Genomic DNA, 26,673 nt, shown 5'->3' with positions numbered 1-26,673 from the left:
TAATATTATGTATTACATATATAATAATATATAATGTATATTCTCATTTAAACCATAGGTGAACACTCGACATTTTAGGCACTTTTGATTTTTTGTTTGTTTGAATTTATGTATGTTGAAATAATGGTATACTGAACTATATGTCTAAAGCTTGGTTTTTTGTGTCATTTACTACATTATGGGCATTTCTTTTGTTAATACAAATTCTTAGAGGACCTCATTTTCAATGGCTGTACACTATTTCAGTTGATAAGTACAGTGGAACTAACTATTCCACTATTGCAAATATAAATTTTTTCCCCTAACTTTTTGTTATTATAAATACTGCTATAATGAACATCAGTCAACAAAAAGGTTTTATTCCATACTCTGCCTCTCTCCTCCTGTCCTAAAAAGTAATAATAAATAATAAATAAAACAAAAGTTGAGCATTTGTTCATATATTTATTTTGCCTACCTTTATCTCAGGTCTGATCCACTACTCCCTACCCTTAGTCCACTTTGAAAATTGGAGGGAGGGGTGTTCTTATTGAACTTTTATTGAAATTGTTGTCTCATTTTGTTGCTTGCCATTTAAAACGAAGCATTTTAATCCATTGCTCTATACATGGCCATTTAGGTTTTCAGTTTTTCTCTATTTCAAACAACACTGTGATGAATGTCGTTGAAGATATTTGTACATGGACAAATACAAGGATGTAAACCTCAAAAGTGAATTACAAGGACATGGAGCACATAAATCTTCTACTCTAGTATCCTGTGTACACCAGTTACATCAACTGAAGTGGTTGTACCAGTTTACACTCCTGCAGGCAGAGCAGAGAAATTCCAATTTACCCACATCCTTGGCAGTCCTTTCTTTTAAATGCTTGCCAATCTCATGTATATGAAATAGTACTTTTTTTAATATGTGAGATAATATCTCACTTTGGTTTGCATTTCTCTGATAACTAATGAATTTTAGCATGTTTTTATATGCCTGTTGGCCATTCAAGCCTCTTGTCTGGAATTTGCCCATTTTCTATTGAGCTGTTTCCTTTGCTGTATTCTCTGGATACGAATCCTGTGACGACAGTTATATAATTTGCCAGGGTGTTCTCCCAGTGTCTGTCTTTTAATCCTGTTAATTAAAAGAAATTGCAGGCAAATTTATCAAAGTTATCTTTTATGGTTTGTGTGTTTTCTGTCTTGATTAACGAGTTCTTCTCCAATGTCAAAGGCTTTTCGCCTATATTTTGTTCTAATTCTTTGTGGGTTTATTATTTTATATTAAATTTTTAATTTATCTGACATCCATTTGCATTACTACCAGGTGATTTCCAGATTGAGGAAAACAAAAAGTAGAAAACAAAAGAAAAGTTTGGTAATTTGTATTACAGTTTCCAATGTAAGTCTGTAATTGAACCATAGAGACGTGTTCTTTTTTTATTTAAGCAACAGATATACACATTCACCGTAGTTTTTGGCAATGAAAGTTAATGTCTTTCTCATTGACTTGCCCAGAAAATCTATCAGAGTTCATCTCCATGAAGTCTTTGCAAAGTACTTACTTCTAATTTGCGTTGAATACAGTTTCAGTTCCCGTGTGTTTTCAGTCGTAGTCTACCTAACTTTGTGCCTAAATCCAGAAGGAACACATTGTCATTTTTAAAACAGTTAACATAGGATTCGTTTTGCTTTCAGCAATTCACAGAAGCGGTGAGTCCTTCAGCGTTACCCCCTTCAGCTTTGCCACTGGACCTGCTTAATAACGCTGTCACTGCCTTTAGTACCTTGGAAGATCTTATTCGGTATCTTGAACCAGATAGATGGCAGTTGGACTTAGAAGATCTATATAGGCCAACTTGGCAACTTCTTGGCAAGGCTTTTGTATTTGGAAGAAAATCCAGAGGTAAGCTCTCTCTTCAGATTAGAACCTCATTTAATCTTCTTAGCAGCTAATGTTTCAGATTCTTCTGCCATATCTTCCCATGAGTAGAGTTTAAAACTCTTCAGTGATGTATTTCAACAATCTATTTTCATAACATTTGAGCATATTACATATTAAATAAGAATACCTACAAAAATAGGCACTTAATTATAACTCAGTGGATTTGGAAATTAAAAGAGATACTTTTGCTGAAAATTCTTATCATTTCTTCAATTTAAAAATACCATTTTGATGAAGTCCTCAGTTACATTTCACAAGAATCATTGCTTATTCAAACCTAATACTTGGGATATATTTATTTAGAGATTCAAGAGGATTATTATTATATTTCCTAAACCAGATTTGGGGCTATGGAAGGGGAACACTACATCAAAATCATTATCCACCATGTCCCCATGGGTCAGGATTATATTAATTTTCATTTCCTAAGCCTTGAAACTTTTCTAAATAATATGAAAATAACAGTGACTTGCCATAAAATAGAGCTAGTAGTTTTCAAGATAGGATTCATAGCAAGAAAATAATGACCTAAAGAAACCCAAACTATGATAATTTTTCTCCCATATAAATTGCTTCTGAAATGATCACTTTTGACCACATGAGCCTATCTGTCTTCAAGAGTGAGAGTGTTGATAATTAAACTTAATTCCGCATGGTTAAGAAATTGAAAATAACGTTAACTGAGTTTGTTCCAAGGTTAGCTCATTTTCCTAGTAACATTAGAATTGGAACGCATCCGTATCAGGCATAAATGAAAATGTAATAGAAATAACTGGATAATTATAATGCACCCAAAAAATCTGCTTCTGTCTGTCAGAAACATTGAAATCTACCCAGGGTCATTTTAGAGAGTGGAATGACAGTCTGGAGAATTTATATAGAAGGAATAAGGTTTGGTTAATTTGAGCAATTCACGAGGGCAGATTGCTCCAGACTCGTTCTTGTAAATCTTGTCAGAAAGAAACCGGATTCCTGCCCTTTCCCTCTGAAAGCTGCAGCCCTGCAGCCCATTTGGATCAGCAGCTTTAATCTCAGCAGGTCATGTTCAGACTTGCCCAACCGTGGTATTTTGCTCTGCCAACAGACGTGGTTTCCTTTCAGCAATATTTGAAATCAGTCTTCAAGTACATGGGCAGCCGAATCTTGTCCAGATGCTGAAAGCTGTTACATATTTATAAGATTTGATCTTGATGAATAACTTGATGAATAACTTACAAACAACACTTCCCTTCCCTGCCACTTAGGAACAGGAAGATGAAGATCTGCAAGGCTAGCTGAAACACCCATGAATAAAGCCTTTGTTAGCAAATTTCAAGTAGATTATCATGTTGATCTGTGAGAAGCTGAGCGAGTAAACCAGGTTCTAAACTCAGATCTTGTTTTTTGAAGGCTGATCTCAGGATTCCAGCCTAAAAATCTCCCATCCAGCCATGCTTTTATGCCTATACCTCTGCACATGGTGCTCAGCGAAGATTTGGCCAGCGGCTGGCATGTATTTAAAAGCATCCAGCATTGAACCAGATCTTTTAAATATTCATTTAGCACTTTCCAAATTGAAGCCCTTTGCAGTTTGCCAAAACTATTAACTTTTTAAGCATACAGTAAGTGTGAGAAAAGCAGTGTATATTTTTAGAACTTTACATAAACTAAAATGCAGGTGTGGGATAACATCTATATAGACAAAACCAGCTCCCCTCCCAAGAGTCTTTCTACAAAGGAACAAGGAGTAAAACGTTTAAAAGCTTCTAATTAGACATCAAAATAGATTTTCCACAGAATAAACACATCACAGTGTTACCACATTCATCTCAGAAAGACCACCCTCGGATTGCATTACAGTAAGAGAATATCCTTGGGCTGAATATCTTAAAAGAATGAACAACTAACACAGTAAAATGTGACCGTAATTTTTTTTCAGTCAGTATTAACCTTTTTAATAAAACTTGCAATACTGATGAATGTGAACCAGAAAATTTGTATTAGAAATAGCAGCTTTCATCGCTCACATGCTCAAAATCATCCTTCAGCGGAATAAATTAATGCATGTATTGTTTTAGGAAGTAGTTATGAAAAGGAAATCAAGAATCTGAAGGCTGAATCTTACTTTACAAATATTTTGCAGGGAGAAATTTTCATAATATTATAGTTAAGTTATTAGAAAAATATGTTGGGACGTAATCTTTCTCTTTTTTTTGCCTAGAAGTTCTGTACAATGTTTGGACAGTTTATGACATCAGATTTTAGTCACATGACTTATTTTAATGAAGCTTAGATAAGGTTGAAGCCTTAAAAGTAAGAAGCATGAATTTCAAATAAGATACACCAAATTTAAAATCCTTAATTGTATTTTTAGTCCAGTGTGGACTGCATTAATGTTTTTCTGTTTTGTCATTTCCCCTTTCTTCTTCTGGTTCAGGTTTTCATTCATACCTTACTACTTGCAGAAAAAATATATATATACCATATTTTGTAAGTCAGTCTTAACTAGTACTTTAGAAGGGCTTTTGACTTTTGTGTCAAACATGATAAATGAGTGGAAGCTAAGTTGAAAGTGTGTTTAAATTTTCACATTGTAGCAGGTATCATAACTGAGTTCGCTTGGGAAATCTATCTAACCTTTTATTGTGGTTAACTAAACATTTTAAAGTGAACATACACAGTCTCATTTTCTTGTTTCATGAAATAGTGTGTTTAAACCTATTTGAGGTAGATGAATATCCTTTGAAAGCTAAGAGCTTCATTCACATTCTAAAGTATAAATCTTAAATAAGCATTGAAGATTTGGGCAGCCAGCTTTTGTACGTGTGTGTGTGTTTTGGGTTTTCTCCCTCCTTGCCTAGATATTTAACTTCTAGAGAAAAGATTGAAATAGGCTCATCTATAGCTATAACAATGAAAGAGCAATATGTACATATACTATTAGTCCAGCAAAATCAAATCAGGTGAAATAGTGACATCATTTAACCTAATGATCTCGTGAATTTTATTTTAGAGATAAATTGGTCTTTTATGGCACTCAAAATTTTCTCTTAAATATTTAAAAGTTTTCTTTTCATAGGATTATTTTTTGGATGAAAAGGAACTCTTTAAATGCTCAAATAAAACAGTAATTTTCTACTAGCTGGAAAAAATAATTTTTACCAGAATGTGATGCTGAAAGAAACCTATTGAATTAGCATTTCCTTCGTGTGTCCCTGTATCACCCAAGGTTTTAGTCAACCATATACTTTACATGTCTTATAATTTACTATTGCATATACATAATTTATAATACATTTCTTGAAAATACTTACTTTGACTTTTTTTGACGTTTTAGAGAAACTTGATCGCATATGCAAGTAAAATAGCCAAGAAAATAAGCATTTGATTCTTAATTACCTTGTCATTTTTAAACTTTGAAAAAATATTGGCACTTAATTTTTAAAACTGGATTATATAGTGATTATTATGATTTGAAGCCATCTTTAACCAGAAAGCATTTTTTCTTTTCTTTCAATTCTTGTTTATAATGTTTCCAATATTTGTGAAAAGGTATTTAACTGGATTTGTTATATTTAGGTAATGTTCCTAAATTTTAATAAAACCCTTACTTTTAAAGAAAAAAAGCTCTGGTGAGTTATATGTTATCCACTGAAGTTAACTACATTTCGTATGTTATATATAAATGAATGTTAAATAGGACGTTATTTTGCTATAACTTAACAGAGGCCATATCCTTTTGTAGTTAAAAACAATGATTCTTTGAGAATTCACTGCAATAATCTGATGAAAGGATATTTTGTTTGGTCTTCACAAGTAGGTATTCTTTTAAAGAATAAAGCACAACATAGTTAACCAACTTGCTAAAAGAATAGAGACAATAGTTATAAATTAGACATTTCTTCCATCCCTTAGAACAAGAATAGAATTCTTAGGGAGCCTAGTTAAACTAAATTTTAAACAGCATAAATTACGCAACGCACCAAAAGCAGTGCTTTCCAACAATTTACGCTCTTTTAAAATGCATCCTTTTTTTCACTCCTGGTTCACTCAGCTGTCTTTAAAAATTCATTTTCTTTACCCCCTTTTTACATTTTGTGATTCTTATTGCCAGAAAGATTGTAGAAAGTTCTGTCAACAAGTGTCTGTAAATTGTTCTTCATTAATTGCATGAGCTTGTAATCTTTTTAAAAATTGCATTTATTTTTTAGTCAAAGCATCCATCATTTTACATTCTATTCTTCCCGCCAATGCTCTCCTTGTTGACTTCGTTACTAAGGTTAAAAGGTGTAGCCCTCTTTTTCTCTCTGAAGTTTCCTATTAATAGCTCTCAACTGTTTTGTTGGCTCTGTTCTTAATATTGCACAATGTATCTCTTTATTGGTCACTAAGTCATAATGAAGCTTTGTTTACTATGAAAGACAAAGTCCAACTTGCGAGCTGCATAGCCCTAAAACCTAGTTAATATAAGAAGGGATATTGTTAGGGTTATTCTTCATGCAATAGCTAGACTTCTTTATGAAAAGAGTTTAATGAAATATATCCAGGCTCAAAGCATGACCATCTCTTTTTGTTTGCTTTCTTTTGTGCCATGTAGTGGTGGATCTGAACCTTCTGAAAGAGGAGGTAAGATTATACAGCTGCACACCTCGTAACTTCTCGGTGTCCATAAGGGAAGAACTAAAGAGAACCGATACCATTTTCTGGCCAGGTTGTCTCCTGGTTAAACGCTGCGGTGGAAACTGTGCCTGTTGCCTTCACAATTGCAACGAGTGTCAGTGTGTCCCAAGCAAAGTTACTAAAAAATATCATGAGGTAGGTATATCATTTTCTTTTCAGGTTCCTTTCGGATTCTTTTTTTGGGTGTTTTGTCTCTAAGAAAATAATGAAACAATGTGTCTGAAATGGATTTTATTTAGAAAGGAGACATAGCATTCATGGGGGGAGTAAAAGGATTTCTAAAATAGTTCATAGTTTCATTTCTTTAACCTTTAACTCAAAAACTCAGACGTTAAGGATTTGGAAAGTTTATCTGCTGATAGTACATCATGGATGGTCACTGAAGTTTTTCTTTCTCAAAAAAAAAATGTGTTCTTCTGTGGAGACAAAAACATAGGTGAAATATTTCAACTTTTCCGCTTTTCAAAATATGCAGGGAAAATATTTTAAAGACAAACTTGGAGGTAAATTGCTTTCTATTTTGGAGAAGGATCTTTAATATTTATTTTTTCATTTGAGGCACTGTGGGCACGTGAATCCCAAGAAGACGTATTCATAATTATACCAATCTTCTATTATTCACAGTGCCCCCAAATACCATGTTAAACTTTTTATGGATTCTTCACCCTTTTATCTCTTCATTCTATGGAATTAAGGAAAATATAATATTAAATGTTAGTAATTATTGTCTTTCAGAGCCTTGGGAACCTTAGAATTTATACACTCGAAATTTCTGTTGCTGCTGGAACATATCCCAATTATATCCTATCTTCTCTCCAACAGCATCATGTAGCATTCATACTTCAGGAAGCAATCCCTTCTCATGATTCAACTTTAATTCTTATAAAACGTTTACATTATACCAAGCCAAAAACTGCCCTCTGACTTCATTTTAATATGACCTCGTTTCATTAGTTTTTATTTTTTCTACTAAATAAAAGAATAATACAGAATAAATATCTACTTAATAAATAAAATGACTTTTCATATGCATAAAGACATCAGTGAAACCCCTATCTGTTAGGTGACTTAACCGTGCACAGTGTCATAAACTGCATTTCATGTAACATGGTTGGTTGTCCTGTCCTTCACTGGTGTTGTATTGGCAGCTGACGAAGTCGGAAAAAAAGCACTGAATTCCAGAAGCGAAGGGATTCTGTTTATATCCTAAATCTACTATTGACTTGTTGTAGCCATCAGCAGGGGACTTAGCCTCTGTAAGATATAATAATCTCTCAGGTTTTTCCTAGCTATGGTATTCCATGACAGCTACTAGATTGCAGTGTTTAGAAGGTAACATCCAAAACTGGCAGTCTGTGATTAAAAAAGGACCGTATACTGCCATTATTCGTGTTCTACTTCCATTTCTACACCACATGCTTCTGAAGACCCCCCTTGGTGGCTCGAGGAGCTCCAGCCAGGCCGTGCCCAGAAGCCAGCCTTATTGCTACTCTGAACAGGGAATCTAGTCACAAAAAAAACCCTTAATAGAATAGTTCTTAGATGAAAATTAAAATGCCTAATATCTAAGCAGATACTAGAGTTCATTGGCATAATATAAAAGGATATGATGGAAATAGGAATTCAACAAGAGTGATCTTTTCCCACCTAAAATCATTCAATTTTGAACTTTCCAAAGCATGTCCTTACTAAACAAAGTGTATTTGGGGACCTGGTTTAGCCAACAAGTCTTGGGTTTATAACCACCCTTCTAAGAGCTATAAAACCCCAAGCAGTTGTATTAGCTTTTTAAAACAAGCTTATCAGATGCTAAATCAGTATCATACTTTTGGTCAGCTAAATCAGCCCTCAGGTCAAATGTATCCTTCTCCATCCTATACTTTTAAATTTCTTTTCAAATAACATTAGATTTAGGGTTATCCAGAAAGTTGCCACAGTGTGTGCAATATCTGTTTTAAAGTCTCAGATAAAAGTCTTGGATGGGGAAAGGCTATGGGCAGTATTTATAGACTCACTGGCCTTCTCCCAGAATGACATTAATCTATTATTCACCAATCTTTGGGTGGGATTGGTAATATACACATTATATATGTACACACATACAACTTTGGATGTTTAATTATATGACCATCTACTACGTTTCCCACAAATATCTCTAAAGTATATGTGTGTAGAAATATAATTATACGGTTACCTGCTCCACATTTCTCACAAATATCTCCAGTAAAAATCATGTCTTAATTCTTTAAAATGCTTTATGGGAATCATTAATTTTTCTGTGATGGTCTTTCTGATAACAATCAAATTACTCTATGAAAAAAGGATTATTTGGTGTAATTGATAATTTCTGAGGCTTAAATTTTTCTCAGTCCTATATTTTGGAAAAAAGTTCTGAGTTTAGTACCACTCCTAAGTAAATGAAGTTGTTTTTTAAATGTAACTTAAAATCATTGTAAGATCATTAAGTCATTGAATACTATTAATCTGGATCTAGAGACTTAACTCTTTTTAAAGTGAAGCCCATCTGGGGCTTTAATTCTTTTTGATGACCATTGTCCCCATTTTCAGTCTGAAGATTGTTCCACCTCGTGGAGAAAGCAGAAACAAAGATAAGGCTTAGAAATTCTAATTTTTCTCTCCATCTATCTCGATTATATGTTTCCCTAAATATTAAGTTGTATTATAGTCATTGTGTTACTATAAATAAAACTGAATTATTCCCTCTTTTGGATTTTTTTAGCACTTTCATTGAGTTTTGTTCAACCTTTGTGAGTGGGGAGGCTCTTTATTTGGTGAGTGCATCTTGAGCACCACTAAAGGAAGGAAGGTTTGTAGGCTTGTCGACTGGCATGACTGACTGTTAGGGCTGCATATGGTGGCCTCTGTAACCTTTACCTTCACAGGAATTTTTTTTCCTTGCCAACTGGGAAAATGTATACAATTAGAGATAAGAATTAAAGACGTTGGCTCTGCCAATATTGTAATTTTTCTATCCACCAAACCTCATTCCAGAAACTATTTGTAACGAGTGTGATAATAAGATACGGCACCAGTGTCGTGAGAGTAGTTTTGATACCACCTTATGTTGTCCGAAAACAGTGTCAGTACTAACACATAAAACAATATTCAGTAGTCATTAGGTTAAGTTTCACATTAAAACAACACAGTCTTAGTAATTTTTATTCTTAGTTGTGAAATGTAATAGATAGAAAATCTACTTTAAAAGTTTACTATTGTTCACAGTTATTACAAACTAGACAGTTTCTCTCTCTAGGAAGAAAGTTACGAAATAAATAGAATGTATGACTAGTAATATTCTGAGTCTCTTGTAAAATTATCTATCATTCTAACTTTTAATAATTCATATTTGGCCAAAGTACATATACTGGCTCTGTCACTTATTCTCTCTAAGCTTCTGTTCACTCATGTGTAAAATAAGGGTAATAATTGTAAATTAAGTCATAGAATTCTTGTGAGTTAAAGTATGTAAAAACATTATTATAGTGCCTGGCACCCAGTAAGCATTCAAAAAATGTTAGCTAATTAACCTTTGATATGATCACATAGTCTAAGTGAGGTATACATTCTCTATTTTTCTTTTTTAAATCTAAGTAGAACAGTTGTAAGACGACTTGTGCCTTTTTTGGATTAATGAAAATCTCCAGAACAGTATCTTTTAGAAGATCAGTATCTTTTAGAACTCTGTGAAGTTATCTGTGTCATACACAGAGAGAAGAGAAACTAGGCAACTTCCTATGATTATGTGCTCTGACCTTTGTTCATAATTCAAAAAGACAATTCCTGAAACTTTATCACTTCTATTATAAGAAATAAAATGTAATACACATTGAATAGGTAGTTCTCATCAAATACTGTAGACAATCTTTTATGGAATACATGGCTATGTCCTTTTGTCACAGTGTCAAAAGGAAATATATTTAGTATTTAGTAGTATCAGCGTCTATTTTATTACATTTTTGGTTAAAAAGCTCAACAATCCAAACTGCAGATAGCTTCATTTAATAGAGGCATGATTGTTATTATTGCCAAACCTCCGTGTACTGCACGGTAGGATCCAGCTGCAGAAAGTGAGCTGTGACAGAGGCTGCTGTCTAGAAAGTACATCTAATCCGTCTCATCCAGTTTATAGAGGACCTGAAGTGTGGCCAAGGAAATTAATGAGTGGCATAATTGAGCAAACTCAGCTGTAGAGGGATCATGTTTCTTGTCACAGTATTGCAGTCCTTGCATGTATTGCTTCTAGTATAAATATTTGTTAAATGTGGGAATAAATGAATGAGTGAAAGAAAGCAACAAACAGAAAAATCAGTTGTGCAGCGGTGGTTCCAGAATACTTAATCAAGGTGAAATTCTCTGTTGTATCATTAGATGAGAAAAATAAAGAGTATATAGTGAGTCTTTTCAATTTAAGGACTTTTCTTTATTCTGAGGCAGCATCCTTCCAATTCGTTGGTGATAAAATGTCATTTCTTTCATGAAATGATGATCGTTTATGATTTTTTTGAGGAGTGGGGGAATGTGTTCACACTGCCTTCACTAGGAAGAAATTAAAATTTGCACGTCTCCGTTGGGCCCCAGGATTCTTTTCGGAAATTTCCTTGTCCATGAAATCAAAAGTTACAGACATTGGTTGATTTTAAAGGTGGCTTCCCTTGTTCCCTTTCAGGTCCTTCAGTTGAGACCAAAGAATGGTGTCAGGGGATTGCATAAATCTCTCACGGACGTGGCCCTGGAGCACCATGAGGAGTGTGACTGTGTATGCAGAGGGAACTCTGGAGGATAACCGCTTCGCCATCTCCCAGAGCAGTACAGCTCCGTGGTTGATTCTGTTCTAGAACTTACGCATTATCTTCATCCATAATCTCAGTTGTTTGCTTCAGGGACCTTTCATCTTCAGGATTTACAGTGTGTTCTAAGAGGAGACACCAAACGGAATTAGGAGTTGTGCAACAACTCTTTTGAGAGGAGGCCCACATGACAGGAGAAAAGTCTTCAGTCGTGGAAACAAATTAAATGTTGTAGATCACTAGCTAGTTAGAGAGTTACCATGCGCTAGCTGTGTTCCGTATTTCAATTGTCATGATACGACTTAGGTTAATGTCAGTACGGGAAAAACTGTGCAGATGAGCACCTGATTCTGTTGCCTTGCTTAACTCTAAAGCTCCATGTTCTGGGCCTAAAATCACAGAAATCTGGAATTTCTTCCCTATATTCACATATATAAACCAGAGTGTTCTATGTTCTACAAACTTGGTTTTTAAAAAGGACCTATGTTGCTATGAATTAAACTTGTGTCATGCTGATAGGAAAGACTGGATTTTCCATATTTCTTATTAAAATTTCTGCCATTTAGAAGAAGAGAACTACATTCATGGTTTGGAAGAGACAAACCTGAAAAGAAGAGTGGCCTTACCTTCACTTTATCTATAAGTTGGTTTATTTGTTTTATTGTGTACATTTTTATATTCTCCTTTTGACATTATAACTGTTTGCTTTTCTAATCTTGTTAAATATATCTATTTTTACCAAAGGTATTTAATATTCTTTTTTATGACAACCTAGATCAACTATTTTTAGCTTGGTAAATTTTTCTAAACAGAATTGTTATAGCCAGAGGAACAAAGATGATATAAAATATTGTTGCTCTGACAAAAATACATGTATTTCATTCTCGTATGGTGCTAGAGCTTAGATGAATCTGCATTTTAAAATAATGAGGCAGGAGATCAATAGAATTTGGTAAGTTGCAAAGACTTTTTGAAAATAAATTATCATATCTTCCACTCCTATTGTTGGAGATGCAAATTAAAAGTCACATGTGAAAGTAGGCATTCAGATCAGTCATTACTAACCCTTAATCCTTATTTTGGGAAATGTGAGCCTAGCTCAGAAGAACATAAAGCACCTTCAAAAAAAGAGACTTGACAGCTTCCTGACAAAGTGTGCTTTGCTGTCCTGTAGGAACACATCCTATTTATTGTGATGTTCTGGTTTTATTATCTTTGAACTCTGTTCCATACACTTGTATAAATACATGGATATTTTTATGTACAGAAGTATATCCTTTAACCAGTTCACTTATTGTACTCTTTGGCAATTGAAAAGAAAATCAGTAAAATACTTTGCTTGTAAAATGCTTAATATTGTGCCTAGGATATGTGGTGACTATTTGAATTAAAAATGTATTGAATCACCAAATAAAAGAATGTGGCTATTTTGGGGAGAAACTGAGTGTGCGTGTGCAAGAATTGTCTTTTGAACTCCAAGAAAATGAAAGCAATAAAATGTCGTGTTGCCATGATTTTCATTATGCAAAAGCCAGTGTCATTCAAAAGACAGGTAGAAAGCTAACATTTCTGTTGAGGCCTCTCTGCCTCTTGTCTCCAGTGCTTTTGAGCAGTTATTTTCTTTTTCCCGCTGGTCTTGATACTGACTTCTGGTAAATTAAATTGCAAATGACTTGAAAGTTGTATGTGATTTATGAAATGCTTAATGATAGCTAATATGGTAGCATGAAATTGGGGGAAAAAACTCACTTTCCACTCATGTCTTCAGTTCCAATGGCGAATGCTAAATGGGGTGAGCGTAAATTGATTTGGCATGTGGATTCATGTATTTTGTGTATAACACTTCAAGATGTGGATCCACAGTTTCCGACGTAGATTTCTATACCGGGCTGGTATCTTCAGCACCCTAGTCCCTGCCTTTCAACTTGCCAGAGACATCGAGGGCCCAGAGCCACAACTGTCTTCAAGCTCATCTTCTAGGCAATACCCCTTTTGGATACTTTCCTGTCAGTCCTACCCTGCCCCCAGCCACATGAAGAACAAAAAAATAAAATGAACATACATGTTCTGTCTTACTTACGTAACATTTTCATCGTTTTGTCCCTGCCCTGTAGAGGCCTACTAGATATATGGCTTCACTGTGCTCCTCTCAAAATGCTATGCACTGTCTTCCTCTTGGCAATTTACAACTCATTAGTATAGTAAAAACTCTACTAAATCTTACAGTAAATGACCTGTGTAGCTGTGTTTAATTCAGCGTTTCCAACCTTTGAATGGAATACCTTCTTTCCTTTTTTATTTTTTTAATATTTATTTTTTGTTTACTTATAAAATGTGGAAAGCTGAAAGAAATTACTCTATAAAGACAGCACTCCCACACGCTGTTGCCAGTCCATGAGTGGAAAGGGTGTGAGGCTTGTCTGCTTTATACTTTCCCACTCATACATCTTCCTGTGCATTTTACTAAAAAAAAAATCAATCCATTAATGGCACATGTGACCATAATTTCTCAGAATTCCAGAAAGTATTGACTGTATTGACCACAAACTGTTTTGTATGTGTTATCTGTGATGTGTGCCTTTGTCCCAAGAGATGGACTGTTTTGCCTGTGATTTTTATTAAAATAAAAGCTCAAGACTTAATTGGCATGAGGCAGGCTTTCATGGCTACATTTTTCATTTCTACATCTCTTTTCTACATTCCCTCCTTAACTCATAATTCTTCTATACACCTTGAAAAGGTACAAGTAACAAAGTGATGAGAATCTACACCGTGAAACATCCTGGCATGATTTAGTTCTCCTCAAGGCATCAATCTTCCAGATGTGTTTACTTATGCTTGTGGCTGGGTTTCAGGAAAGGCAGAAAATACAAGTTTTCCTTAATATGACTCAATATAATATAATACACTTAATATTATGTAAGACTCTTATCACCGAAAGGATCCTGATATTTTAATCCATTTTATTTGCATGTTCTAAATGCATTTAAAAATTATAAATATCACTTTCTTTTACATTTATAGGAAGGACTAGGAAAATTGAAAATGGAATAGATCACTTGCTTTACATCCTGTTTTTCCTTCATGCTTCATATGTAATCAATCAGCACGTCCCATTAACTTTGCCTTTTCCATCTCTTGCATTTGTGTCTCCCTCTCCATTTCTGTAGCTGCTGCTCTAATTTAGACCCCCATGTGTCACTCCTGTTATGCTGAAACACGCTCCTTTTCCAGTCTTCCTGCCTCTAGTCCCATTCCTCTCTGATGCATCCTCCGCATCACTAACAGAAGGGTCCTTGGAACAAATCTGATTATGTCATTTAGGTGGAAATTATACAATGAAACTCCACAAGATTAAATTTTAACTCTTTGCATGGCATGCAAAATCCTTTATAATCTCATTGTTTCTGCTCATTTTGCACCATCAAGCCTTTGGTACAGCTCTGGTGAATATTTGTAGTTTTCCAAAAAACACCAATATTCCCCCACATCTCTGTACTGGCGCAGGCTGTGTGCTGTTTGGAGCACCATGCCTATTCTTACCTATCTCAGGAACTGCCTTTCAAGTCTCGGCTCAAATGCCACTCCTCAGTGAAGCTTTTCTTCCTTAATTCCCGCCAGCTCCCTGAGGTACCATTTCTCTTATATGCCCAGGACTATTTCAATTATAAATACTGTCATATTGTACTATAATTACCTGCCCCCTTTTTCATTTCTCATTAGACTCCTAATCTAACAAAGGAATAGAGATTTTTGAAAAAAAATACAGCACTGAATATGACAGCAGGAACCCTGGAGTTCCTAAATATCTCTGAAGTTCAACCACCTACTCTGTATAATGAAAGAGTTAGTAGATGGGAGCTGCGTACTTTTTAGTTCTAATCAGTGCAGCCTGCTGGTAATGTTGGGGCCCCTGCCAACATGACTGCAACATGCAGCAAAAATGTCTGCTACTTGTGATATGAAATAATACAGTTATTTCCATCTTAAACAATGCTTTGAAACTGTATGTTGGATCTTCGAGTCAATGAGCTTCCTGCCAATCCTATCTCAGATATCATTTCTTTCCCAGGTTAAGGAGATTTACTATTCATTTATGTATTATTCATATTTTGGATACTTATTTTATCACATGATTAAATTTTTTGAGTCAGAATTTAAAAGTCTTTAAAAAGGGAACCTGTAGCCATATCAGTAACTGATGATTCATAATCTCCCCGTCATTACCTCTTTTGACTAATTTTGCATGATAAAGCCTAATATACAGTTCTAGTGAATGCTCATAGTTTCCTGAAAACGCCACTATTCCTGTACATCCATGTGCCAGCACATGCTGGTGTTTTCTTCATGGAGCACTGTTCCTGCACTTATCTATTTCAATAATTTCCTCTTGTGTCAATTATATCCTATTGTACTCCGTCTCAGAAAGTATTTGCATAATCCAATTTCTTTCAAAACCGGTAAGCCATTATAGTAAATCAGTATATCTATACAAAATTTCAGGAAGAGCTTTAGTATTTTGGTAGTAAGTATATCTTCTAAGATTAATAACTTTATCATTTTTTAAAATTATATATGCAAGCCTAGCTGGCTTGCTTTTTTTTTTTTTGCAGAAATTGGAAAACTGGTCCTAAAATTCATATGGAAATGCAAGTAACACAAAATAGCCAAAAAATATTGAAAAAACAATTACAAAGTTGGAGGAGCCACACTTCCCGATTTCAAAACTTACTACAAAGCTATAAAAAGTAGTGTGGTAAAGTTAATAATTTTAGTCATGCAGAGCATTAGAATGGAATTGAGAATCCAGAAATAAACACTCACATTTATGGTCAATATGACTTTGACAAGAGTGCTTAAACAATTCAGTGCTCAAAGAGTATTCTTTTTGACAAATGGGCTGGGACAACTGGATATCCCAATACAAAAGAATACATTTGGACCCTTACCTCACACCATATACAACAATTAACTAGAAATGAATTGGAGATCTAAATGTAAGTGAGAAAAATATGAAACTCTTAGAAAGACACATAGGAGGAAATTCTAATGACCTTACATTAGACAGTCATGTCTCATATATGACACTAAAAGCACAAACAACAAAATAAAAAATAAACTGTATATTATCTAAATTAAAACCTTTATGTTTCAAAGGATACCATAAAGAAAATGAAAAGATAACCACATAATGAGATAAAATATATGCAATTCACATATCTGATTAAGGTCTTGCATCTAGAATATATAAAGAACTCTTACAACTCAACAATAAAAAGATAACTCAATTGAAAATGAGCAAAGGGCTTGAATACACATTTCTCAAAAAAAAAAAAAAAAGGATATACAAATGGCCAAGAAGCACGTAAAAAGATAGCTAACATCATTACTTCTTAGGGAAATGCAAATTAAAATCACAATGAGATATAAGCTTACACTCGCTAAAATGGCTAGAATCGAAAAGACAGACAATAACAAGTGTTGTGGGGAAATTGGAACCATTATACATTATTGATGAGATTGTAAAATGTTGTGGCCACTTTGGAAAACAGTTATGCAGTTCTTCAAAATGTTAAATATGGAATTAACATATGCATCAGTAATTCCACTCTTAGCTATATATTCAAGAGAATTGAAAACCTTGTACACAAAAGTTTGTAGTAACATTTTTCATAATAGTCAAAAAATAGAAACCACACAAAAGTCCATCAACTAATAAATGGGTAAACAAAATATGGTATATCCATATAATGGTGTATTATCAGTCAGTAAAAAGGAATGAAGTACTGATACTTGCTACAGCGTGGATGAACCTTGAAAACATTGTCCTGGGAGAAGAAGCCATTCACAAAAGGCCATACAATGTATAAGTCCATTTACATGAAATGTTCAGGATAGACAAATCCATAGAGAAAGAAAGTAGTTTAGTGTTTGCCAGGGGCTGGGGAAAGGGGATAAATAGGCAGTGACTACTAATGGGTACAAGTTTTCTTTTTGGTGTGATGAAAGTATTCTGAAATTAGATAGTGATGACAGTTGTGTGAATATACTAAAAACCAATGAATTATTCACTTCAAAAGGATGAATTTTTTGACTTTTGGATTATTTCCCAATAAAGTCATTTTTAAAAAATTATATGTGCATGTACTGCAGAATTTAAGAAATAAAGCCCCTCCCTCCAAAAAACATCAAGAAATAAAGAAAATCATCTAAAACTCTTATCACCCTATGTACATCATTTCTGTCTGCTCTTTATGCAATACATACGTGGATAAATGAATGGAGGGTCTGATGGAATTATCAGTCTCAGTTCTGTCTCCTGTGGTAGCATTCCATATCTACACCTTTGCCATGGCTTAGCCGTGGTTGGAGTATATTTTCCCATTTGAATTGATCCTTAGTATATGTCTTGCTCTAACCAACAGGATAAAAGTGCCTGGAGCAGGTGCTAAGGCTTCAATTGATCTTACACAGATCTGACTCCTGCCATCGCCATGAGAAGAATATGCTCCAGAGATCTCACTGGTCCCAGAACACACCTGGCACATATTCAAGCTCGATCGATGTCATGGAGTCAAGTCCTGCCAAGTCCCGGCAACCCACAGAGACTTGGATGAGAAATGAATGATTCTCATTATAAGCTGCTATGATTTTGATGGTGTTTGTTATGCTGCGTTATTTGGCAATGGTTGACTAATAGGTACTACCTCATTTAAAATGAGATCACATCATTCATGGTGTTTTTTAGTGAAACTTTTATATATTGAAACTTATGGACCAAAAATTGAAATGGAACAGAAAAAAAAATGTACTTTGGAGAGCATTTCATCAACACAAAACGTAACTTTTTTAAACAATGCCACTAAAGCTGTGAAACAAATGTTATTGAAAACATTATAGGCCTGGAATAAAGGCGCTTGCTCTTGTTTCAATCGGTATATATTGGTGTGCTGTTAAGAAGAGGAAATAAGCTAACAATTTAGCCCACCTCTTCAGCAACCATCCTTATTCTGGTTAGTTATTTATGTTTTAATATACATTTAACTAATACAAAAACATTAAAAACACTTTATATTTTAATGAACTTCTATAATGTGAAATATTTTGGGAAATTTCCTTGTGTTCTTTAGATTATTTTTCTTTCCAGACATTGTTGTCTCTCTCCCTCTCTCTTCCTCTCTCCTCTCCTCCCTTCCTTCCTTTCTTCCTTCCTCTTCCTTTTTTTAACATAAGGTTATTTGCATAATTTCCATTCCTTAACATTTTTTTCTGATCATTTGCATAATTCATAGTTTGTGTCCAGACCACTGTTGACTCTGATGTGAGAAAGGTGAATTCTTAATTCCATTTTTACTTTTCTAAAACTTGTTTGTCAAATGGAACTATCGTTTGAGGAATAGATATTATATTCTATTTAATTTTCTTTCGGAGGAAGGAAGTCAAAAGTTCTTGATGAAATGTGCGACCTTTGAGGAAAGAATTCTGCTCAGCTCTCTCTCAGAATATCTTTCACAGGGATTCACTGTGGTGGAAACTGCATCCATTCTTCACTGAGTGAGGAAAGGGCACAGATAAAATAGGTTTCACATCTTATTTATAAGTCAGTGTGAAGACCTTGAGGCTACACTTTCATGTGAGGGCATCAGTCCCCACTTTCCATTTCCGTGTTTCATCTGAACCTCCCCAGAAACCATTTTCCTTTGCCCTTCTACTCACAATAGAGAAAAGATAATGCTACCCTCTCGGACTGCTTCTCTTCAAAGTCAGCCGTATTAGTGAGGATGCTTAGAATTTTATTTCAGCGCTATAGCTGGAGAGGTTGGAATTATCCTAAGCTTCACCATAAGCTACTCTTTCATTCCTCAACTCTCATCCTATGATGTTTACAGCATGCAGTATGTCCCTTTCCTTGAAATCTAGTAGTGTATTTTTTAGAATTTTATTTCTGTGATCCAACTCCCCTTCACTATTATTATCTTGGTGTTAGAAAATATTTTAATATAAAAAATTATTATGATTCTAACAGTTTAGTTTTTACTTAAATATTTATTTTTTGCTACTGAAATAAGCTATTTCCATTTTCATACTTATAAACTAAATGTTATATGAATCTATAAAAGCTGTTGTAGTCTGTCTTTAAATCTTGTTACAGGTTTAATTTTAAAAATTATTAATGCTACTCAGCAATAGGTAAGTTCTGGAGAGAAAACTGAGAGTGCACCCTATTTTCATCTGTTGTGAGATAAGGTGTTCCACAGCACTCAGGTAGAAAAAATATAATAATTTTCTAAGCTAAATTTAAAATAGTTCTGTACAAGTGTTTTTCATCTGTTTAGGAAAACATTAAATTACTATAAATTTTTTAATAGTCTTAAATCAATTTAATAAGTAAATATTTTACCAAGAGGTACAAAATTTAACTCTGTTGAAAGAGCTTAAGTATTACTCCCTTAAGTGACACCTACTGTATAAGTCAAATTCATGACAACCCACTAAACACTATTTGAGTTTTCTGTTAAGCAAAAGAGATCCTAGGAAGGAAAAATTATCAATTTTAAAACAGTTATTCAAAGAAGTACCTGCTGGGCTTACAGATAGGCAACCAGGTTCAATGACATCCCCAGACAGAGATGTATATAAAATACCTTTTGTATGAGCTAACCTAGTTTCACACAAAGCTAAAATACCTATGTATTTAATAATAATAAGCAATAGAAAAACTTTGAGAAGCAATCCCCTCCAAAATCTGGAAAATTAGATGTATTCCTATTGTTCCATGTTTAACTTGAACAAGGAATAAAATTAATATAGCCAAATCCAGATGCTTTTTTTTAAGATAGTACTTATGTAGTGCTTATCTTCCAAATTTCCAGACTGTCAATCTTAATTTCAAATGAGTATTCACAGATCGCAAACTACATGTCATATGTATCAGGAAAGAAATCTATTACAAAGAGAGTAGGAATTACATGAATAATTCATTGACTAAAGTTCAATTTGCTTTGTTTTCAGTCCGAAAGCGGTGATCTGTAAACATGATTTGCCAGCATTTGAACAGAAGTATAAGGGAGGGAACAGAATGTGCTTCCTTCAGCTTCGCTCCTCGAAACCATAGAGCCAGAGGGGCTCCTGTGCTGTACCACTGTGAGAAGAAACTGTGAGGAGAAAGCCAAAAGGATAAAATGAAGAGCCTTCTATGGACCAATTCTATGTTGAATATCTTCAGAAGTCTTCTGGAAGACACAATAATTCACCCAACGAATTTTGTTATCATAATGTATTTTGATAGCTTAATAGGAATGATTTGCTAAATCAAAATCTTACTGTATTACATAAGGCTGATCTGTTTTGACAATATATTGTGTCATCGTGGTGGAATAAAGGCATACAAATTGTTGTTAACAAGACGTAAGTCTTGTTGCAGTCTAAACTGGCATGGTAATAAATCATAATGATTTGTTTTTAAACTGCCTTTTATCCAAAGATACTTAAATACTTTGTAATGATTACTTTTGTGGAAGGTTTTTCATCTTAATTTTTGCAGCTGGAGATTGAGTCAGGAAGTGGGAATGTGATATGACTGAATAATTGCTCCACATCACATGCGGACATGTAAAAACATTTGAAAAAAACTATGAGGTTCATATTTGGTTTCTATTCATGGGAGAAAGCAAACTCGTTCGCATGCACATGCTTCTGCTTTTAAAATTAGTCTATGAATAAACAAAGCCTGTGCTCTTCTTTCTATAAAGCAAGCTTCGTTTTAGTCTTGAACTGCATCAAAGATGTTTCCCTGTATCTATTTAGGAAAACCCAGACCGTGGGTGCCCAGCCAAATCCTGGAATCCAAACAGGTCATGAAACCCCATATCCTCCACCCTCAGACTATTGCTACTGCCATCAGGCATGATGAGGGATGCATAAACTCATTTGTCACTCATGTGTCAACTCATCACCCTGCACTTACAGCTGATCAACTTTTGCTTCAAAGACACTGAAATACTTTGACAAGGAATGGCTTGAATCTTTCAACCAACCCATCTTCTCCTCAAGTTCCACAGGCAGCCCTCGGTCCCACAGTCATCCCACAGAAGTAAATTCATCAATAATCTCAATAACTAGCCTAAGATCTCACATCAGGTAATTGCTCAATGAATTTTGAATAAGTAAATGTAAAAATCAATATCCAAATTACTTTTCTAAACCTCTCATGGTTTCAGTTGGTCAATGAGATGACTTGCAACCATTTAATCATGTGTAATGCATGGTTAAGTACCTGGTTAGTGGCCTGATATTATAGATGTATATTCCTGATATTTCTCAGAAATCCACCCCCTGCCCCCCAAAAATACTAAATTTCTTTTTTGTTTGTTTGACAAGTTGACCATAAAATTGGCTCCTAGACTTGAGTTGTATGTATTTGCTCTAGTTTAGGAATGTAAAAGATAACTTTTTGGAGTTAAAAATGGCCTTTGAGGTCATCAAGTCTTCAACATAATAACCAGTTTTACAACTGGTTTTATAACCTGAGTGTTACATATAAACTTCTACTTCTTTTCTTCATCTGTTATATGAGTGCATAGGTTAAACTAGATGATCTCTAGGTTTCTTCTAGCATTTACATTGAAAGCTTAGCTTGAAAACGTTCGCAGAGAGGAAAGATGCTATTTATTGGATCTGGATTCTGTTGGATGGTTCCAAAAAAATGTTTCCCCGTAACTTTCATTCATCAGTCTGTGTTCTGACCTTTGTAACAATGAAGACTATCTCCTTCAAATATTGGAAGACAAATTACAAGTTCCTCCTATGTATTGCCTACTGCAAATAAAGCTTACTAGCACTCATACCAAGCTTTAAATGTGGAGGCTTGATTATTGTGGTCTGTGTGTTGACCGCTTGTCTTAAAATTGGATCACAAATTACAACGAGTACTGAGACTAGCCCCTCTTTTGATTCAGATATGGTGTTCCTGTTAAAGCGGCCTATGTTTGCATTAGCTGGTCTAGCACCTTGTAATAGAAGTGGGGTTCACACACTAGCAATATCAGCATCACCAGGAGTTTGTTAGAAATGCAAAATTTTGGGCCCCACCACAAACCTGCTGAATTGGACTCTGTATTTTTAACAAGCCCCACCATGATTCATATCCATGTTAAAGTTTGAGAAGCACTGATATAGTAGAGTTATCCAGGTGTTAGTGTACATTGAGTTTATGGTCAACTACAACTACTAGCTACTTTGCAAGTCAGGACTCTGAAACTCTAGGCTGATGCAACTGAGTCCTGAAAAAGAAACGTAGGATATTATACGGCATTACTGTCAGTAAATATATGTGATACTACTAACCACCCTCTTTCCTGAAATTCTTTCTTGTTTCCCAGTATTCCCCTTTATTCTTGATTCTCTTCCATGATCTGAGTATTGCATTTCAGTCTCCTGTGCTGATTACTGCATATCCACTCTTGGTTCTCCATATGCTTTTCCTGACTCAACTCCTGCACTTGCATGACTTCAGCTACCACCCCATGCTGGTCATTTTTCACTCCATATCTCTCACTCCCGTATTTACCCACTCCCTCTTCTCACGTCTCCTTCTCTTGTTTCTGTTAGGAAGCATCCTAAACACCTCCCTCTCTGACCCCGTAGTGCATCTTATTAATCACCCAGCACAGTCAGTTTCATTGTTGAATCAGCCTTTTCTGTATCCACTTCCAATGCTTCAGCCTCAACTACCATTGTCTTTCAAGCTTTACTATCAATTTCTTAATTGACCTTTCCTCTTGCCCTTTATTACTCTCTCAGTATTACCTCTGCTCCTTCTCCAGCCCCCTATCCCACCAAACACACAAAGGGCTTTTAGTTCTGCAACGATGCATCTAAACACAGATCCTTCCCTTCCTCAAAAATCTCCAATGCCACATATGCAATAAAGTTCACACAGCTTTATGGCAATCCTAACCTCAACACTCTATTGAACCCACTCTTTCAGTCGCTTCTTCCACCATGCTTAGCCTCAGCTCAGGACCTTCATAAGTGCCATTTATTCTGACTTAAATGCCTTTCCCCTTTTCTTTTATCGCAAAAATCTATTCATCATTCCAGACCTAGCTCAAATGTCACTTCTCCTGTAATGCCTTCATAGATTTTTAATGCTTCTATTAAGTGTATGCTTCATGCATTGCCTCATACAACAGTTAGGTTGTGTTGTTTGCTGGGATTTTGAAGTCATGTCTCAGTTCTGGCACTAACTGCATAAGCTTTGGCCATTAATCAATGGTTTTGATTTCCCACTCTGATCATGTGTAATGCAGAGATCAGAGGACCACTACTACTGAGAATTAGATTATGTAAGATGTTACGGGAAATGGCTGGTACACAATAGGTGTCAGGTAATCATTTGTGCCTTATAGGCACCTGCGACTGTTACATTTGACCTATCCTCCCCTTAGCAGATTGTGGCCAACCTCAAGGAGGCACTGGTCTTCCTTGATGTACAGTCCTCCCTGGGCATCTGCAGGGGATTGGTTCCAGGCCCCTCATGGATTCCAAATTCCATGGATGCTCAAGTCCCTTATATAAAATGGCATAATATTTGCATATAACCTTTGCACATCCTCATGTATACTTTAAATCATCTCTAGATTACCAATAATACCTAATACAATGTAAATACTATGTAAATAGTTATCGTACTGTATTGTTTAGGAATAATGACAATAAAAAAGTCTGTGCATGTTCAGTACAGATGCAACTATCATAGACCTCTTGATCCATGGTTGGTTGAATTTGTGGATGCAGAACCTGTGGATATGGTGGGCTGACTGTATAACGTTTGCAGCTAATACTGAGCCTACCATAGAACAGGCACTCAGTAAATGTTTGTTAAATTGAGATGCTCCTCAACATTACATTTTGCCTCAGTGCCTGTTTAGTAATCTACATAAGGAAAACATTCCCAAGCCCCTTCGATGGCGCAGTCGTCTATAGCATAGTCCAGGGACATGTTCCTTTTGGTCTTCTTTTCTTTACCCAAATACTCTTCTTCTTTTATGCTTCTTTAAACAAAGAGTCCTTTTGCATTTCCATGTTCCTTTCGTCTGGATCATTGTACTCATTTTTGTCATAGTCAAAAAATTGTATTTCTCTTTGCTATTACTAACTGAAATTACCATTTCCATCCTCATTTTGGCCATAGTCTGTGTATTCACATACAGAAATTTCAGTCGAAAAGATACTCTTACTGGTGTTCCTGGCATTCCTCGCAATACCTGTACCTTTCAAGTATTCTATTTAATCTCCTGCTGTCTCAAGTTGCAAGCTATTCCACAGTGTTGCCAAATCACCTGCTAGAGATCCCTTCCAGCACTTATACAATGTATATATCCAGATGTATTTTGAGATAGATTTCCTAAGCACTGTAAATGTGAATAGTGAACAAATTCGATTTAAAAAAAACTCAAGGAGAATTACTTCATGAAGATAAATTTCCCCATCCTGCATCTCAACAGGCTTTTTAATTTCAGATTTTTTTGTTTATTGATAATGGGCAAGTTACTCTCTTTCAGAGATACTTGTGTCTGAGTATCTTTTTATTATATCTTTCCATAAAAACAAATTATTTAGATATGTGTCTCTGAAATTACAATGTAAATCAATGGGAAAACTAGATTCGATCATAGAATTTTCTCAGGGCATCAGCATAGCTCTCAGTTGGAATGTGTTCCTATTTTAAAATTCTACTATGGAAATCTGTTTATATGTTTTAGTGCTTAGAGAGAGCGCTCTTAGACTAAAGTCCATGGATGCACTTGAAATTGCCCGCGAATGTCATGATGTTGTACATAGATGTTGTGTGTTTTGTAAACACACTTACTGACACTTTTCTAACATTGTCAAAGGACTTGATCCAAAAAAGTTTAAGGATCAGTGATGTCACAGAGAGAGCTAGAAGACAGACAATGTGGTAACGATTTTTTAAATTCTACATTTAATAAATATAGTGATGGGAAAAAGCCTGAATCTGCAGCTGAAGCATACAGCAGACCTGGTCTGTTGGGAAAGGCCACACAGAGAGAAGTGGGATGTTTTACGTAGAGATCATCTCTTTTATCAGCACTGTAGCTGTTAACTTGTGTTTCAGTTCCAGTGAAAGCAGTCCCTACATATCAGAGCCCGTGGGAATCAGGCTAGCAGCCCAAGTGCATTTAAAATTTAAAGTTCAAGGATACTTCAATGCAAGGTGAATTTGACTTACAGAGCTCCAGGAAGATTCTCATGGATTAAGTTGCCAGATGTATGTCAGTGATAATTACTAAGAAAGAAAACAGAAACTTCTTTGGTGAAATTACGAGAGAGATGACAGAGAGTGCAACAAAAGCTTAAGCACATTAACCCCTGGTCAGCTTTGGACTCACCTCCAACATTGCAACCACCTAATTTTCACATGTTCAGATGTTGAGGCCCTCCATTTCCAGCCTCTCAGAACGCTAAGAAAGTAACTCTCACCATGTGCTCAGAGGAAAACCATATGGCTCAGGCAACATAGTCCAGATTCAGAAAAGGATAAAATAGGAAAAGAATTCTTGCCTGGAGCATGACCCCGACAGGTTTCTAACTTCTTTGTAAGCTGTATCCCCAATGGGATATTTTTCAACTTAGAGTTTGGCTTCATCCTTGTTTCAGAAAGTACACACACATCCTTCAAACCATGCAAACACAAAATTTACGTGTGAAATTTCATTTTTCAATAAGAAGCATATGTGACAACAGCAAGAAGAGTCTCCCTTGATGAAACCTATCACTGAAGGCAAATTTCAGAGGAGTGTGATGAGATTTTGATTAATAAAATATTTTCCCTACTGTTAGGTTTTGGCATAATTCTTTCCCATTACCTCTTATAAACTTGGTCTCATAAAGCTAATACTTTCACCCTACTTTTTGCTATTAGTATTATATGATAAACATTTTCCCCATGTCATTAAATTTTCATAAATTGTATGGAATACAAATATACCATCATTTAGCTATATCTCCTTCTGTTAAAATATTATTTATAACTTTTATTATTAGGTGAACATCTTTTAATATACTGATGAATCGATTCCTATGATAAATGTAAAAGGTAATTGGCTAACATTTTAAATCTGTGATGAATAAATTATAGCAAAACATATGTGTGTTAATTATTGGTAGTAATAATGCAGGTAGTTTTTTGGAGGGGAGGGTGTCTCTTGCTTTCCTGAGTGTTTTATTAGTCCAAGCTACTTTCTTCCTGGT

The 26,673-nt window shown here is 35.1% G+C and overlaps 1 protein-coding gene across 2 annotated transcripts in view; it reads left to right on the top strand.

The window, feature by feature from the left end:
• Positions 1–14,002, top strand: part of PDGFC (platelet derived growth factor C) — a 208,771-nt gene extending 194,769 nt beyond the window's left edge. Inside the window, exons 4-7 of one of the 2 annotated variants that reach the window (XM_046656994.1) lie at positions 1,684–1,891; positions 6,507–6,535; positions 6,621–6,724; positions 11,277–14,002. In XM_046656994.1, the coding sequence (XP_046512950.1) occupies positions 1,684–1,891; positions 6,507–6,535; positions 6,621–6,724; positions 11,277–11,289 (354 nt within the window). In that variant the 3' untranslated portion in view covers positions 11,290–14,002. Of the gene's footprint in view, positions 1–1,683; positions 1,892–6,506; positions 6,725–11,276 lie in introns of both variants that reach the window. The other variant, XM_046656993.1, reaches the window with a different exon arrangement.
• Positions 14,003–26,673: the final 12,671 nt, after the last annotated feature.

This window comes from Equus quagga, chromosome 3 (genome assembly GCF_021613505.1).
Source record: "Equus quagga isolate Etosha38 chromosome 3, UCLA_HA_Equagga_1.0, whole genome shotgun sequence".
Classification (NCBI taxonomy): Eukaryota; Metazoa; Chordata; class Mammalia; order Perissodactyla; family Equidae; genus Equus; species Equus quagga.
Note: the sequence above shows the minus strand (reverse complement) of the source record. Positions and strands in the feature narration are given on the sequence as shown.